Consider the following 16,968-nt stretch of genomic DNA (forward strand, 5'->3'; position numbering starts at 1 on the left):
TCTGAACTGGGTGGGTTTGACAGGCTTGTCAAAAGGCGCTTGTTCATAGATGTGAGGGTTTGTTTCTGAACCATCAGTTTGGTTCCATTGGCCTATGTGTCTGTCTTTAGGTCAATACCATGGTGTTTTTACAACTGTAGCTGGGTAATGTGATTTCAAGTCCGGATGTGAGAGTCCTCCAACTTTGCTTTACTTTTCAAAAGATGTTTCCAGCTATTGGAGCCACCTTGCCCTTCCAAACAAATTTGAGAATAGTATTTTCCATTTATTTAAAAATTTGGTGGAAATTTTGTTGGGATTGCATTGAATCTGTTTATCAATTTGGGTAGAATTGACATCTTAATGATATTTAGTCGTCCAATCCATGAGAATGGAATATTCTTCCCATTATTCAGGTTTTCCCCCCCTCTTTTAACAATGCATGGTAGTTCCCTGAATACAACTGCTTTACAACCTGGTTAAGTTTATTCCTAAATATTATTTCTTTTGATCACTATTGTAATGGAATTTTTTCCCTACTTCCTTCTCAGAATTGCATTATAAGTGTCTTTTTTGTTATTATTATTATTATTTTAAAAACATTGCTGTGTATTTTATTGAATAAAAGGGAGTATTTATTTATGTTTACAAACAAGTTTCAAAATCAAAGAAAAACATGCATGCTTCTACTTATTAACCTTTTTCAAAATGCCAATAGCCCTCATGCTATATGAAGGTTTCTAAGGATTTATTAGAAAAAGCAACACAGTTCACCAAGACATCACTGAACTAACATGTTAGAAAAAAACAAAAAGGGATAAGATGCTCTTGTAGCTTGATAGTTTGATTTAATTTGACTTGATTGAAATAACCAAAGCATTTCAAGCATCTTTCATTATGTAGATGATGTTCTGCATTGAACAGTCTACTAAATTCTGAACAAAAGGTTATTATCTTTTAAAAAAATACATAGATCACACAAAATGTTACATTAAAATATAAGAGGTTCCCATATACCCCACTCATCACCACCCCCACCTGTCCTGCATCAACGTCTTTCATCAGTGTGGCACATTCATTGCATTTGATGAATACATTTTGGAGCACTGCTATAGAGCATGGAATATAGGTTACATTGTAGTTTACACTCTCCCGGTCCATTCAGTGGGTTATGGCAGGATATAGAATGTCCTGCATCTGTCCCTACAATATCATTCAGGAGTACTCCAAGTCCTGAAAACGCCCCCATATCACCTCTCTTCTTCCCTTGCCCTTCCTTCAGTAACTCCCATGGCCACTGTCTCCACATCAATGATACAATTTCTTCCATCGCTAGAGTCACAATAATTGTATAGTAGAATACTAGTTAGTCCAGTCTAATCCACATTTTGTTTCTCCACACAGAGAACCCTGGGATGGCAATGTCCACTCCATCTCTGAATCCAGAGGAGGCTTAGATCCCACATGGCTGATGGATGGGATTCTCCTTCTTGCAGTTGTAGACTCTCTGGGTTCCCAGGTGTGGGGTTGACCATCCTCACCTCCTTGTTAGCTGACCTGGGTAAGTTCAACGAACTGGAGAGTAGGTGTTGCAACTCTGCTGAGGCTCAAGGCTCAGCTGGCACATGGACAGTTCAGAGATTCAAGTCTCCTGAGCATAGATCAACTCAAGTGCCAACTACAGTTTCTGTAAAAGTGAAGGAAGGCATGTGTAGATATTTCATATCTGAGTCCAACTCCATCGCACTCAGGAGCACAAGTTCCAAAGCAGGGCCCACTGGCAAGGCACTGAACTCTATAGAGTCATCTGCCATGACTGTAGGACCTGGTTGTCTTCATAGCCCTCAGGAATACCATTACCTGGGTTTGTATGTACTTCGGCTGTCTCTGGGATCCTGCTGAGATGTGCATAAGCGTTGCCTTTCTGATGACCTCACCACTCATTTTGAAGTCTCTTAGCCATATAAACTCATTTGTTTTTACCATTCCTCATTTTATTCAAGGTCTTTTCCTAGTTGCATCACCAGCTGGTGCTTGGTAGTAATCCCTTGGTGCCTGGGAATCTCATCCCTGGGGGTCATGTACCATGTTTGAGTGAAGGTAATGCGTTTATATGCTGAGTTTGGCTTAGAGAGTGGCCACATTTGAGCAACATAAAGGCTCTCAGGAGGTAACTCTTAGGCACCCTGCAACACTAGGCTATGTTGCAATTTCAAGAGCAAAAGCTCATAAGCGTAGTCATCAAAATCAAGGGCCCATCAATGGACGATCCTTCTTCATTAGTCATTGCCCCTGGACTTGTGTGGATTGTGCTGTACATTAAAGAATGTGGGAGAGCTCCCCAGGATGGTAAATGAATATTCTTTCCATTGTTTTGTGCATCTCAACCCAATGTGGCAATGCCCCATGAACATTTGAACATATTTATTTACCTTATATGTATGCCCAGATGAACTTCCTCCCATGCCTCCCCTGTCTTTGATACCCTACATCAGTGGTCCTCCCCTGCCTTAGCTGTAACTCTTCTGTGTTCCAAAACTTCTTTAAAATGAAGCAAAAAATATTGCCAAATACAATTAATAGGAAAATGAAATAATAATGATAGCTTTAAACATAAGAAATAGAATACATAATAATTCAGAAAAACTAAAACATTATCTTCTTCTCAGTTTTAGTTTTACCTCTCCCTGATAGGTATCTGTTCCACCTGTAGTATATGGAGTAGATGAGGATCTATTTTTATTTGTTTCCACATCATCAGTTGTTTGGATGCCTTCTACTAAACAACCAATCCATACGCAAGACTCTTTCTTTACCTGATGTTACGTTTTCACCTATTTATGTGACTCTTTCTGAGCTTTCTGCTCTCATTCATGGATCTAGTTTCTTGTTCTTGCACTAGAAAACCTTCTTCTCCTTCTCCTTCTCCTACTCATTCTTTATCCTCCTCCTCCTTCTCCTCTTCCTTGTCCTCCTTCTCCTTCTCCTTCTCCTTTTTCTTCTTCTTCCTTGTTACTGAGCATTATAATAGGTCTTCATATCCACTGGAGTGTTTCCTTCTTTGATTTTTTAGTTTTAAATTGACCTAGCTCTTTATGATCTTTTATTCTTCCAGAAAATGTAGAGGAGTTTTATCAAGTTCCTAAAATAATTCAGCTAACTTTACACTAGGATTGAATTGAATAAGCGATTGACTTGTGGAAGAATGATTACCTTATGATCACTGCACACACTGTCCTAGTTTCTGTAATGTATCTCCATCTATTCAAATAATCATAACATCTTTTGGTGGAGTAAGAAATTTCTGCCTACAGATTTTTTTTTTTTTTAAAGATTTATTTATTTTATTTAATTTCCCCCCCTCCCCCGGTTGTCTGTTCTTGGTGTTGATTTGCTGCGTCTTGTTTCTTTGTCAGCTTCTATTGTCCGCTTCCGTCAGCGGCACGGGAAGTGTGGGCGGCGCCATTCCTGGGCAGGCTGCTCTTTCTTTTCACGCTGGGCGGCTTTCCTCACAGGCGCACTCCTTGCGCGTGGGGCACCCCCACGTGGGGGACACCCTTGCGTGGCACGGCACTCCTTGCGCGCATCAGCACTGTGCATGGGCCAGCTCCACACGGGTCAAGGAGGCCCGGGGTTTGAACCGCCGACCTCCCATATGGTAGACGGACGCCCTAACCACTGGGCCAAAGTCCGTTTCCCCTGCCTACAGATTTTAAGTATGTATTTTTAAATTAACCCTTAGATACGTGCTGTTATGGAAAATATTATATTCTCTTGATATTTTGCATAATAGCAATAGAGGATAATATTCATACATTCATTTGGAAAGAAAAGCCTTCATATTTCTTCTGATATTTAATCTAGTTATTTTATATTATTATGATTAGCATCTTTTATTGTGTTTTCTAACTGGTTGTTATTTTTATATAGATGAATGATATAGATACAGTTTTCCATTAACTTAGAAAATGCTAACATTGGCATTTTATATCATGGAGAAATGCGGATCCTTTAATAAAAGCTTTTGGGACAACGGGATAGAAATCAGGAACAAAAATTATCTGCTTATCAGCTCTTTTAATAACATAATGCCCACATGAAACAATGACATATGTTTGTAAAAAAAAAAGGTAACCAAACTAGGAGATTGTATTTAAAAGAAAAGAAGTCTTAAAAGCTCTAGAAGACTGTCCACATGCCAACTGGGCACTGAGCCTCAGCAGAGTTGCAACACCGCTTCTCCAGTTCATTGGATTTACACAATGGACTTACCTGGTTCATTGAACTTACGCACCTCACCCAGATCAATTGACAGGGAGATGAGAATTGTCAACCATCACACCAGGGATCTGTGAGTGTCTACAACTGCAAGCAGGAGAATGACATCCCTCAGCCATGTGAGATCTAAGCCCCCCTCTCGATTTAGAGGGGGAGTGAACATGGCCATCCCAGGGTCCACAGGATGAAGAAATAGAATATGGATTGGAGTGGACTTGTTGGTATTCTACTATAGAACTGCTGTGACTCTCGCAATGCAAGCAATTGTGTCATTGCTGTGGAGACGGTGGTCATAGGAGTTGCTGAGGGCAGGGGGAGTGGGGATGAGCTGTGATATTGTGCATTTTTGGGACTTGGAGTTGTCCTGAATGATATTGGAGGGACAGATTCAGGGCACTGTGTATCCTACCATAACTAACTGGATGGACTGGGGGAGGGGGAGTGCGAACTATAATGTAAACTATGGTCCATACGTGTGGCAGTGTTCCAAGCTGTATTTATGAAAAGCAATGAATGTGCTTTACTGATGAAAGGGGATGTTGATTTGCGAGGGAGTGGGGAGCGATGAGGTGGGGAGTGGGGTATATTGGAACCTCTTATGGTTTAATGTAACATTTTGTGTGATATATTATCTTTAATAAAAAAGACAATAAAAATTTGCTTAAGGGAAAGCTCTAGAAGAAACCATGGGGAAATAGTGGAAGTCCTATTTTTTTTTTACTTCATAGCATAATTTTAATAATCCAGTTAATCATTTGTAACAAATGTAGCACACGAATGCAAAATATTACTTTTCAGGAAAATTGTGTGTGTGTGCGTATCTGGGAACTTCCTACTCTCAGCATGATTCTTATGTAAACCTGCAATACTCCTTGAAAGAAGGAAGTTAAGTTGGCAACAACAGGTTAGGAGATGAGGGGGTCATTCTGAGATATTTCCAACTGATTCTGGGCACCCAGCAACATCTTGATTAAAATCAACAAGAATCATTTCTACCATCTTCCAAAGCTGACATTTCTTGGACCCTTCTAAACATGACGCGGTTTCTGAAAGGAACAGGAGTGAATGTCAGCAATGGAGAGTGACCAAAGATGCTTCCAACTGAAAGCACCAGAGAGTAAGGAGTTTGGGGTACAGTTCTCCTTCCAAAACTTTGACCTTTTCATTATAGAGCAGTGATGATATCCGATGGGACATGTTCCTCTTCTTGGTCCCACGTTCACAGGCATCACACAAACAAACCTCAGTAAAGGAGTTGTACAGGAGGAGAGTGGTACACGTTTAGGTAAAAGAGATACAGAGCAGTATATTTATGTGATGCTAATATATAAATTTTTAAAATGCAGCAAAGTAATGCTGGAGCAATACATAAAGAATCAGTATCTCATACAATGTGTGGAGAGGGAAGTGGTTATTGCTGGGTCATAGGAGTGCTCTTTTATAGTTATCAAAACTTGAACCACTCAACTTTATCAGCTACTGAAATGTTAAAGAGTCACACACAAAAAAAGGGGTGAAAATTCATCCCTTTACTGCATTCTTAGTGTTTATGAAAGTTTTCCTGTGGTTTCTTTTGTGTATTCAAAAATTGAAGGCATTATCAGCCAACCATAATGCATTTCCTCCTACATTTCAAATTACTATACTCTTCATTTTTCCTCGTCTAATTGCGGTAGCTAGTATCTCTAAATAATATGAAATAAAAGTAAAACATTAGGTGTACTTATTTTTTTACTCATTCATCTTATGTTCTTTCCCATCCCTGGAGAATATATTATTTCCATGCAAGTTTTTAATATTTTTATAATGGTTCCTGGGTATTGGTTTTGCTCAGATGATTTCTAAAACTAGGTGGCTAAATTTTCTCTGGGATTTTTCTGATATTATTTTTCTGATACTCAAATCTTTGATCTTTCAGGGGTTTGTTTTGTTAAAGAGAGTGAGAGTCAGAGAGAGGCGATGAAAGGGTCTCATGGAGCCAGATGGAGTGGGGGAGTCTGTCTTGGCTCCCTGTTCAATTGTGGGGGGATCTCAACAGGGACGACCTGGCCAATTTGCCCTTCCTGACCATGTGCATCAAGGAGAGTCTGCGGCTGCATCCCCCAGTCACCGCCGTCTCCCGCAGCTGTACCCAGGACATCGTGCTCCCGGAAGGCCGGGTCATCCCCAAAGGTGGAAGTGACGGAGGTCCCGGGCAGGGCGGTGTCTCTCTTAGGCATTGGGGGCCCTTGTTCTGACTGTCCCCTCTTCTCGCACAGGTGTGATCTGCGTCATCAGCATTTTTGGGACACATCACAACCCGACAGTCTGGCCAAACCCTGAGGTGCTGACCCTTCCCCAGGGATTTCACGTCCAGGGACCTAAGGGAATGGTGCAGGGTCCTGCCCCGGGGAAACCAGACCCACCTCCCCCACCCTACACACATCTACCCCCTGGAAAGCATCCTGTCTTGGGACAATAACCTTAGCTGTCCTACGCCATCCACTGCAGGTCTATGATCCCTTCCGCTTCAGCCCAGAAAATACACAGGAGAGGTCACCTCTGGCTTTTATTCCCTTTTCGGCGGGGCCCAGGTGAGGCCAGCGGGCATTTGGGTGGGGAGGGGTGGAGGGTGACTGGGTCAGGGACTGGGTCTACGCCTGATACTGGGGGAAGAGGAGGTTCCAGTTGGCCGGCTTTCCAAGGCCCCTCTCTCCCTTCCCTGGGAGGATGGACAAGGACCTGGAATAGCTGGGTGAGGTCCAAGGCGGGTCCCAGCAGTGCTCAGGGCCCCCTTGTGCACGTCTGCTTGTCTGGGTTGGGGATTGGAGTCCGGGCCAGGCTCAGGGACATGGAAGCCCACATGAAGGTCCTATGCATGGTTAGCGCCTACCTGTCTATCTCTCAGGCTGATGAGAGAGAAGGTTGGAGTCGTAGACAAGGTCCAGGGGCAATGGGGGCCCAGATGGGAGACCTGGGCGCTGTCCGATTCTCGATCCCTCCCCCAGGAACTGCATTGGGCAGACCTTCGCCATGGCTGAGATGAAGGTGGCCCTGGCGCTCACGCTGCTGCGCTTCCGTGTCCTGCCTGATGACCCTGAGCCCCGGAGGAAGTCAGAGGTGGTCCTGCGCTCGGAGAATGGTGTTTGGCTGCGGGTGGAACCACTGAGTGCTTTGCCTGGATCCACTGCCACGAGGTCTTAGACCCATCCCTGACCCCACCCATGTACCCTGGCAGATTCCCTCCTCCTCCTCCTCCTCCACTTCCTTGTCCTCCTTCTCCTTCTCCTTTTTCTTCTTCTTCCTTGTTACTGAGCATTGTAATAGGTCTTCATATCCAGTGGAGTGTGTTTCCTTCTTTGATTTTTTTAGTTTTAAATTGACCTAGTTCTTTATGATCTTTTATTCTTCCAGAAAATGTAGAGGAGTTTTATCAAGTTCCTAAAATAATTCAGCTAACTTTTCACTAGGATTGAATTGAATAAGCGATTGACTTGTGGAAGAATGATTGATTACCTTATGATCACTGCACACACTATCCTAGTTTCTGTAGTGTATCTCCATCTATTTAAATAATCATAACATCTTTTAGTGGAGTAAGAAATTTCTGCCTAGAGATTTTAAGTATGTATTTTTAAATTAACCCTTAGGTACTTGCTGTTATGGAAAATATTATATTCTTGATATTTTGCATAATAGCAATAGAGGATAATATTCATACATTCATTTGGAAAGAAAAGCCTTCATATTTCTTGTGATATTTAATCTAGTTATTTTATATTATTATGATTAGCATCTTTTATTGTGTTTTCTAACTGGTTGTTATTTTTATATACATGAATGATATAGATACAGTTTTCCATTAACTTAGAAAATGCTAACATTGGCATTTTATATCAGTGGAGAAATGTGGATCATTTAATAAAAGTTTTTGGGACAACGGGATAGAAATCAGGAACAAAAATTATCTGCTTATCAGCTCTTTTAACAAGATAATGCCCACATGAAACAATGACGTATGTTTGTAAAAAAAAAAAAAAAGGTAACCAAACTAGGAGATTGTATTTAAAAGAAAAGAAGTCTAAAAAGCTCTAGAAGAAGACTGTCCACATGCCAACTGGGCACTGAGCCTCAGCAGAGTTGCAACACCGCTTCTCCAGTTCATTGGATTTACACAATGGACTTACCTGGTTCATTGGACTTACCCACCTTACCCAGATCAATTGACAGGGAGACGAGAATTGTCAACCACCAACCAGGGATCTGTGAGTGTCTACAACTGCAAGCAGGAGAATCACATCTCTCTGCCATTTGAGATCTAAGCCCCCCTCTTGATTTAGAGGGGGAGTGGACATCGCCATCCCAGGGTCCACAGGATGAAGAAATAGAATATGGATTGGAGTGGACTTGTTGGTATTCTATTATAGAACTGTTGTGACTCTCGCAATGCAAGCAATTGTGTCATTGCTGTGGAGACGGTGGTCATAGGAGTTGCTGAGGGCAGGGGGAGTGGGGATGAGCTGTGATATTGTGCATTTTTGGGACTTGGAGTTGTCCTGAATGATATTGGAGGGACAGATGCAGGGCATTGTGTATCCTACCATAACTAACTGGATGGACTGGGGGAGGGGGAGTGGGAACTATAATGTAAACTATGGTCCATGCGTGTGGCAGTGCTCCAAGCTGTATTTATGAAAAGCAATGAATGTGCTTTACTGATGAAAGGGGATGTTGATTTGGGAGGGAGTGGGGAACAATGGGGTGGGGAGTGGGGTATATTGGAACCTCTTATGGTTTAATGTAACATTTTGTGTGATCTATTATCTTTAATAAAAAAGACAATAAAATTTGCTTAAAGAAAAGCTCTAGAAGAAACCATGGGGAAATAGTGGAAGTCCTATTTTTTTTTACTTCATAGCATAATTTTAATAATCCAGTTAATCATTTGTAACAAATGTAGCACACGAATGCAAAATATTACTTTTCAGGAAAAGTGTTTGTGTGCGTATCTGGGAACTTCCTACTCTCAGCATGATTCTTATGTAAACCTGCAATACTCCTTGAAAGAAGGAAATTAAGTTGGCAACAACAGGGTAGGAGATGAGGGAGTCATTCTGAGATATTTCCAACTGATTCTGGGTACCCAGCAACATCTTGATTAAAATCAACAAGAATCATTTCCACCACCTTCCAAAGCTGACATTTCTTGGACCCTTCTAAACATGACGCGGTTTCTGAAAGGAACAGGAGCGAACGTCAGCAATGGAGAGTGACCAAACATGCTTCCAACTGAAAGCACCAGAGAGTAAGGAGTTTGGGGTACACTTCTCCTTCCAAAACTTTGACCTTTTCATTATAGAGCAGTGATGACATCCGATGGGACATGTTCCTCTTCTTGGTCCCACGTTCACAGGCATCACACAAACAAACCTCAGTAAAGGAGTTGTACAGGAGGAGAGTGGTACACGTTTAGGTAAAAGAGATACAGAGCAGTATATTTATGTGATGCTAATATATAAATTTTTAAAATGCAGCAAAGTAATGCTGGAGCAATACATAAAGAATCAGTATCCCAAAGATGCCTCGGAGGCGTCTTTGGGACATGGAGCTGCCCTGGATGGTGCTTCAGGGGCAATCACCGGACATTGTAAATCCTCACAGGGCCCACTGGATGGAATGGGGGAGAGTGTGGGCCATGGTGTGAACCGTTGACCATGGGGTGCGGGGGTGCCCAGAGATATACTTGCCAAATGCAATGGCTGTGTCATGATGATGGGAGGGAGTGTTGCTGAGGGGGGGGAGAGGTGGGGTGGGGGAGGTAGGGTTCAATGGGACCTCATATATATATATTTTTAATGTAATATTATTACAAAGTAAATAAAATAAATAAAAAAAAGAAAAAAAAAAGAATCAGTATCTGGTACTATGTGTGGAGAGGGAAGTGGTTATTGCTGGGTCATAGGAGTGCTCTTTTATAGTTATCAAAACTTGAACCACTCAACTTTATCAGCCACTGAAATGTTAAAGAGTCACACACGCCTGATTTTGGGGGAAGAGGAGGTTCCAGTTGGCCGGCTTTCCAAGGCCCCTCTCTCCCTTCCCTGGGAGGATGGACAAGGACCTGGAATAGCTGGGTGAGGTCCAAGGCGGGTCCCAGCAGTGCTCAGGGCCCCCTTGTGCACGTCTGCTTGTCTGGGTTGGGGATTGGAATCCCGGCCAGGCTCAGGGACACAGAAGCCCACATGAAGGTCCTATGCATGGTTAGCGCCTACCTCTCTGTCCCTCAGGCTGATGAGAGAGAAGGTTGGAGTCGTAGACAAGGTCCAGGGGCGATGGGGGCCCAGATGGGAGACCTGGGCACTGTCCGATTCTCGATCCCTCCCCCAGGAACTGCATTGGGCAGACCTTCGCCATGGCCGAGATGAAGGTGGCCCTGGCGCTCACGCTGCTGCGCTTCCGTGTCCTGCCTGATGACCCTGAGCCCCGGAGGAAGTCGGAGCTGATCCTGCGCTCAGAGAATGGTCTTTGGCTGCGGTTGGAACCAGTGAGCGCTTTGCCTGGATCCACCTTTGTCTGACCCCACCTTTGTACCCTGGCAGATTCCTGGAAATAAAACGTTGCCACTTCTGTTCAGACCTCACCGTGGTTCAGCAGCGGGTGCTTGGAGACTGAGTGTATCCAGGGGATGATGTGGCAGGTTGGAAGTGGAGTTGCTGCCTCCAAGCCTAAGACCCTCATTGCCTTGCAGGTTGACCTCAGAGGCCCCACCATGATGGCGAGTTCTGCAAGAACCCAATCACTGATAGTCTCCTGTGGGCTATAGGGAGCCATGGTGGTGTTTGAGCAGGAAAGGAACCAGGCTTAAGGATGACTTTATGGGGTAAACTTCAGTGTGTCCAGGAATAAGAGGATCCTTAGTGGCAGATGCTTTTTTTCTAGGCCACAACAGTCCTTGGCCTGACCAGAACACGGGGAGAAGAGCTGTAGTCACACCCAGTCCACGACTCACAGTTCCCTCCTTGCTTTTGCCAATGGTCCATGCAAGGATACTTGCTCCTGTCCCTTTCTAACCATCCCATAGGTGGTCCCCTTCTCTTGCCCTCAGCGAGTCTCCTCCCTTTTCTTCCCCGGTTCTCTAATGCTACTCAGGAAGCCTTACAACAGATGCCCGCTGAGTTCCCATTGTGTGCCAGGCACTCCCCTAAACCCCAGAGGCAGGGTGCATCCCCACCATTCAACTCTGTGTTCCTCCATTCCATCGTGGGCCAGTCTCTCTCATCTTGTGTGGTGCGTGGCAGGGCCCTCTCTTTTGGCCCCAGATAGTCATAGTCAATCCCTGAAAACAAAAGTAAACCCCAAGAGCATGTTTTGTGAAATGATTGTCTTCATGTCTCAGCTCTCCTGTGCAAGTTAATCCCCCTCTCCGTGCCTCAGTTTCCTCAATTGTCTAGGTTTCAGCTTTCATTTGAGTAGTTTCTTCATCATTCCATTTTGTCTTTTCAGGTCATTTATTTACTTAAGTGGATTGGAAAAGTATCCAGCTTCTAAAGCTGTTTTATTTTTATTTTTTCTTCTTATTTTCTTTTAAATGTTACATTAAAAAAAAGAGGTCCCCCGTATACTACATATACTACAAAAAACATGAGGTTTAAAAAATATAGGTAGTTATGTCTGAGAAACTACAAGTGTCTTTTAAAAAAACGATCTTATTGCTACACAGTCATACATCACCAATCCATCCAAAATGTACATTAAGTGCTGTTTGGTGTAACGACAGAGTTGTGCATTCATCACTTCAATAATTATTATAGCATTTTAAATTACTCCACTAATAATGATAAATGCAAAGCAGGCAAACAAAAAAATTCCACCTCTTAAAAGTCACCTCTATCATGGCAGATGGAGTTCAGAGCCATGTCAGTTGGCCCTACTTTGGAGTTTGTGTTCCTGAGGGTGAAGGAGTTGGACTCAGATGTGATCTTTGTTCACAAGCCTCTTCTGTTACTTTTACCAGACCTGTAGTTGGCACTGGGGTTTAGTGTATATGTAGGGGATCTGAATCTCTGGACTGTCCGTATGATAGCCAGGCCCTGAGCCTCAACAGACTTGAAACTCCTACGCTCTGATTTATTGGACTTACCTCAGCCAGCTAACATGCAGGTGAAGAAGGTCAACCACCACACCAGGGAGCCAAGACTGCCTACAACTGAAAGCAGGAGAATTGCATCCATCATCCATGTGGAGTCTAAGCCCCCTCTCGATATAGATGTGGAGTGGGCATAACCATTCCAGGGTCCACAGGATGGAGGAATAGAGTATGGATTAAAATGGACTTACTGATATTCTATTCTGGAACTATTGTGGTTAGTAATCAAAGAAAATGTAGCTTCGACGTGGAGAAAGTGGCCATGGTAGCTGCTGAATGTAGGGAGTGGGAAGAAGAGATGAGATGTGGGGGAGTTTTCGGGACTTGGAGTTGTCCTGGGTGGTGCTGCAGGGACAGTTACCGGACATTGTATGTCCTTCCATGGCCCACTGGGTGGAACATGGTAGAGTGTGGGCTATGGTGTGGACACTTGACCATGAGGTGCAGTGGTGCTCTGAGATTTGTTCACCAAATGCAATAAATGTCTCATGATGATGGAAGAGATTGTTGTTGTCGGGGGAGGAGTGGTGTGTGGGGTGTGGGGGTGTGTGTGGGTGGGGACCTCATATTTTTTTAATGTAATATTAAAAAAATAAAGCCAAATAAAAAATAAAGCACCTGTTTGGGTATTCCAGGAGACCAGAAGAGCATCCTGAACCATCTTGAAAGAATAAAAGAAGAAGACGGCCCATCCACAAAAATTTATAAGTAGAGCACTCCATGCTGGGGAGTCAAGTGTCCATCCTCCATGGGGGCAGAAGCCACCTCAGGCGCTGTTCTGTGGCTGGAATTGGAGGCTCTATTTCTCAAATATGGTGAAGGAAGAGACGGTTGGGCACCAATTTAAGCTACTGAGTAGTAAATACAGTGGGTTAAAGTATAATCCTAATAAGAGCTAAAATTTGAAGCTGTTCAAGTCAGAAAGAGCCTGGTAGCCTCCATTATACCTCTGCCCCCTGCATGAGGAGATGCTGGGTGGACTGAGAATCATAGTGCTGGTGGGGACTGGCTTCTTTCCACCCAGATGAGATTGAAGTCCTAACCTAGGCTTTATCCCACCTCTTGCAGGGAGGAAGCTGGCAGGACCTATCCCAGCCTCTCTGCGTAACTGTAGGTGCATTCAAATTTTGCACAAAATGAATAGTCAGAAATTGACTGGGGCAACTCTGCTATTTTGGGCCCACAAGAAATAAATTGCTGCCCGCACCTGTAGTTCCCTCCCCACCCCAAGAAGGGGAGGAAGGGGCATGAAGCTTCATCAGTCTATCCCGGCACCTCAGTCTAGGACTGCACCACTTGGGTTATTACACAAGGCTGTGGATCCATCCCACCCTGGTAAAGGAGAAAGGTGGGAGAAGCTTCATCGGTCCCTGGGGCAGTGAGGGCAGATTGAGCTTCCACAGCTTACAGCACATTACATCTTCAGCTCCTACTACAAAACAAAGGGAGAAAGGGCAAGAAAGCCCTAAACTAAAGAAAGAACTGCACCCAGAGTAAATACATCTAGTAAGCCAGATGCCAAGATGCCAAAAAAAAAAAAAAAAAAAACACCCACAAAAAACCAAAACACTACAGTCTATATCAATAAACAGGAAGATATAACACAATTAAAGGAACAAGATAAGCCTCCAGATGATAGATGTTCAAAAAAATCTCATTAAATTCAATGAGATGGCTAAAGAGATTAAGGATATTAAGATGACATTGGTTGAGCACAAAGAAGAATCTGAAAGCATATATAGAAAAATAGCATTTTGGCAATATGACAAGGAAAGGTTCTTGGTTTAGGTTGTTGGATGGGGGCATTCAGCACAGGGCACACCTGGGGAGGGCTTCTAGAGAGTGTGTGAGTGTTCATCTTGTCATAGTGTGTTATATCAGTGGGCAGAGACCCATATAATGAGTGGGTAAGTATTGTACTCCCGTCCTGGGGAGGCCAGATATGTTCTCAAACAGGGAGGAGGGTGTCTCTTGAAAGCATGAGTGGTTACTAATAAGGAAGGATAAACTAGTGTGTCAAGCCCTCAGCATTGTTGCAAGTGTCTATGAATCTTGTCCTTCAAGGAGTGAAGCCTGTTGGTCACTGTGGACCCTGAGGGGAGGAATAGAATAGATGGAAGAGTGGGTAAGGGGGGGGCAATGGAAGTGTTGTTCATGATCTTGCAATGATGGATACAGGCCATGTTAAATTTCACAAAAATTTATAAGAGTGTATGGTCTAAAATGTAAGCCATAATATAGACCACTGACCATGGTTTGTAGCTATGTTTCAATATTTGTACATCAGTTGTAACAACTGTACCATTCACATGTAAAAAATCATTAATATGGAAGAGGGGAAAGGGGGAGGATGTTGGGTATACGGGAGTCCCCTATATTCTGTATGTGATGTTACTGTGACCTAAAACTTCTTTGAAGACATAATGAACAGAAAGGGAGACACTGAAGAATAAATGGAAGAAATTGCCACTGTACATACAGGACAACAGTTATTACAGCGATGAAAGGTGAAACATCAAAAAAATTAAAATACTTTTCATTTTTTAATACCCCAATTTTTTCGACTTTTATCTTTTTAAAAAAATTATTATGTATTTTATTTCTTATGTTTAAACCTATCGTTACTATCTCATTTTCCTTTAATTGAATTTGGCTATATATTTGGCTTTGTTTCTGAAGAAGTTTTGGATCACAAAGGGGTTCAGCTATGGCAAGGTAAGAGCATTGGTGTAGAGTGACAGTGATGGGAGACACATGAGAGGAAGTTCACCTGGGCATACATATTAGGAAATATAAATATGTTCAAATGTTCATGGGGCATTGCCACAGTGGGTAGAGGTTCACACAACAACTGAAAGAATACTGAATTCCCATCTAGGGAACTCTGCCACAATCTCTAATGGAACAGCAACAATTTCCCAAGTACAGGGGGGCAATGACCAATGAAGAAGGATGGTTCATTGATGGGACCTTTTTTTTTTTTTTTTTTAAGTAAAGGGTATTTATTTGGGGTAGAAGCTTACAGTTACCAGATCATAAAGCATAAGTTACTTCCCTCACCAAAGTCCATTGCCATGTGTTGGAAAAAAATAGCTGCTGAATTGATGGAACCTTGATATTGATGAGTATGTTTATGAGCCTTTTGCTCTTGAAATTGCAACTTTGCCTAGTGTTGTAAGGTGCTAAGAATTATCTCTTGAAAATTTCCATGTTGCTCAAATGTGGCAACTCTCTAAGCCAAACTCAGCATGTAAATGCATTACCTTCCCCCTATTGTGGGACATGACTCCCGGGAATGAGCTTCGCTGGTGCCGAGGGATTATGATTACTATCAATTACTAGCTGATGATGAAACTAGAAAGAGACCTTGAATAAAAGGGTCAACTCAGACAAGCAGAATATCTCAGCCTACATGTAGGATCATGTGCTAAAAACTGCTTTTTCACCTTGAATAAAAGGGGGAAATGGCAAAGAAAAATCAGTTTATATGGCTAACAGACTTCAAAAAAGAGGCAGGAAGTCACCCAATGGGTCACACTTATGCATGCCTCAGCAGGACCCCAGAAAAAGTCAAAGTAGATATAACCCTAGGTACTGGTTCTCCTGAAGGCTACAGAGACCCTCAGGGTATATGGTCATGGCAGATGGATTTGGAATTCTGTGCCATGTCAGAGGTTCCTACTTTGGAATTTGTGCTTCTGAGTGTAATAGAGTTAGACTCAGATGTGACATTTCTACACATGCCTCTTCTCTCACTTTTACTGAACTTGAAGCTAGGGATAGTGTATACTCAGGGGACTTGAATCTCTGAACTGCCCACGTGCCAGCTGGGCCCTGAGCCTCAGTGGAATTGCAACTCCTACTTTCTGGTTTGTTGGACTCACCTAGGTCAGCTAACAGTGAGGTGAAGATTGTCAACCACCATACCAAGGATACGGAGTGCCTACATCTGCAAGCAGAAGAATTGCATGCATCATCCATGTGTAATCTAAGTCCCCTCTTGATCTAGAAGTGGAGTGTACATCACCATCCCAAGGTCCACAGAATGGAGGAATAAAATATGGATTAGAATTTATTCCCTTACTAATCACAATAATTCCCCAGCAGAACACCAGTAAGTCCACTCTAATCCATACTCTATTCCTCCATCCTGTGGATCCTGGGATGGTTACGTCCAGTACCCCTCTACATCAAGAGGGGAAGAGGGGCTTAGATTTTGTGTGATCTATGTATCTGTTAAAAATAAATAAAAATACATTAAAAAATAGAGTGGACTAACTGATATTCTACTATAAAAATATTGTGACTAGTAATGGAAGAAATTATAGCATTGAGGTGGAGAAATTGGCCACAGTAGTTGCTGAGGGCAGGGAGAGAGAAGAGGTGTGATGTGGGAGCATTTTTGGGACTTTGAGTTTTCCTAAATGATATTGCAGTGTCAGATGCTGGACTTTATATATCCTGCCATAGCTCACTGAATGTACTGGGTAGAGTGTGATCTACAGGGAAACTATTATCCATGTGGTGCAGCAGTGCTCCGAAATAGGTTCACTGAGTGCAATGAATGTGCCTCAATTATGGAGGAG

At 42.9% G+C, this 16,968-nt stretch overlaps 1 protein-coding gene across 12 annotated transcripts in view; it reads left to right on the forward strand.

Moving 5' to 3' along the window:
* Positions 1 to 10,863, forward strand: part of LOC101418426 (cytochrome P450 4F2-like) — a 49,145-nt gene extending 38,282 nt beyond the window's left edge. For 11 of the 12 annotated variants that reach the window (XM_058292562.2, XM_058292567.2, XM_058292564.2 and 8 more), the window contains 4 exons: positions 6,296 to 6,429; positions 6,516 to 6,580; positions 6,748 to 6,830; positions 7,245 to 9,114. In XM_058292562.2, coding sequence (XP_058148545.1) covers positions 6,296 to 6,429; positions 6,516 to 6,580; positions 6,748 to 6,830; positions 7,245 to 7,440 — 478 coding nt within the window. In that variant the 3' untranslated portion in view covers positions 7,441 to 9,114. Of the gene's footprint in view, positions 1 to 6,295; positions 6,430 to 6,515; positions 6,581 to 6,747; positions 6,831 to 7,244; positions 9,115 to 10,623 lie in introns of those variants that run through there. The other variant, XM_071213595.1, reaches the window with a different exon arrangement.
* Positions 10,864 to 16,968: the final 6,105 nt, after the last annotated feature.

Source organism: Dasypus novemcinctus, unplaced genomic scaffold, assembly GCF_030445035.2.
Source record: "Dasypus novemcinctus isolate mDasNov1 unplaced genomic scaffold, mDasNov1.1.hap2 scaffold_124, whole genome shotgun sequence".
Taxonomy (NCBI): domain Eukaryota; kingdom Metazoa; phylum Chordata; class Mammalia; order Cingulata; family Dasypodidae; genus Dasypus; species Dasypus novemcinctus.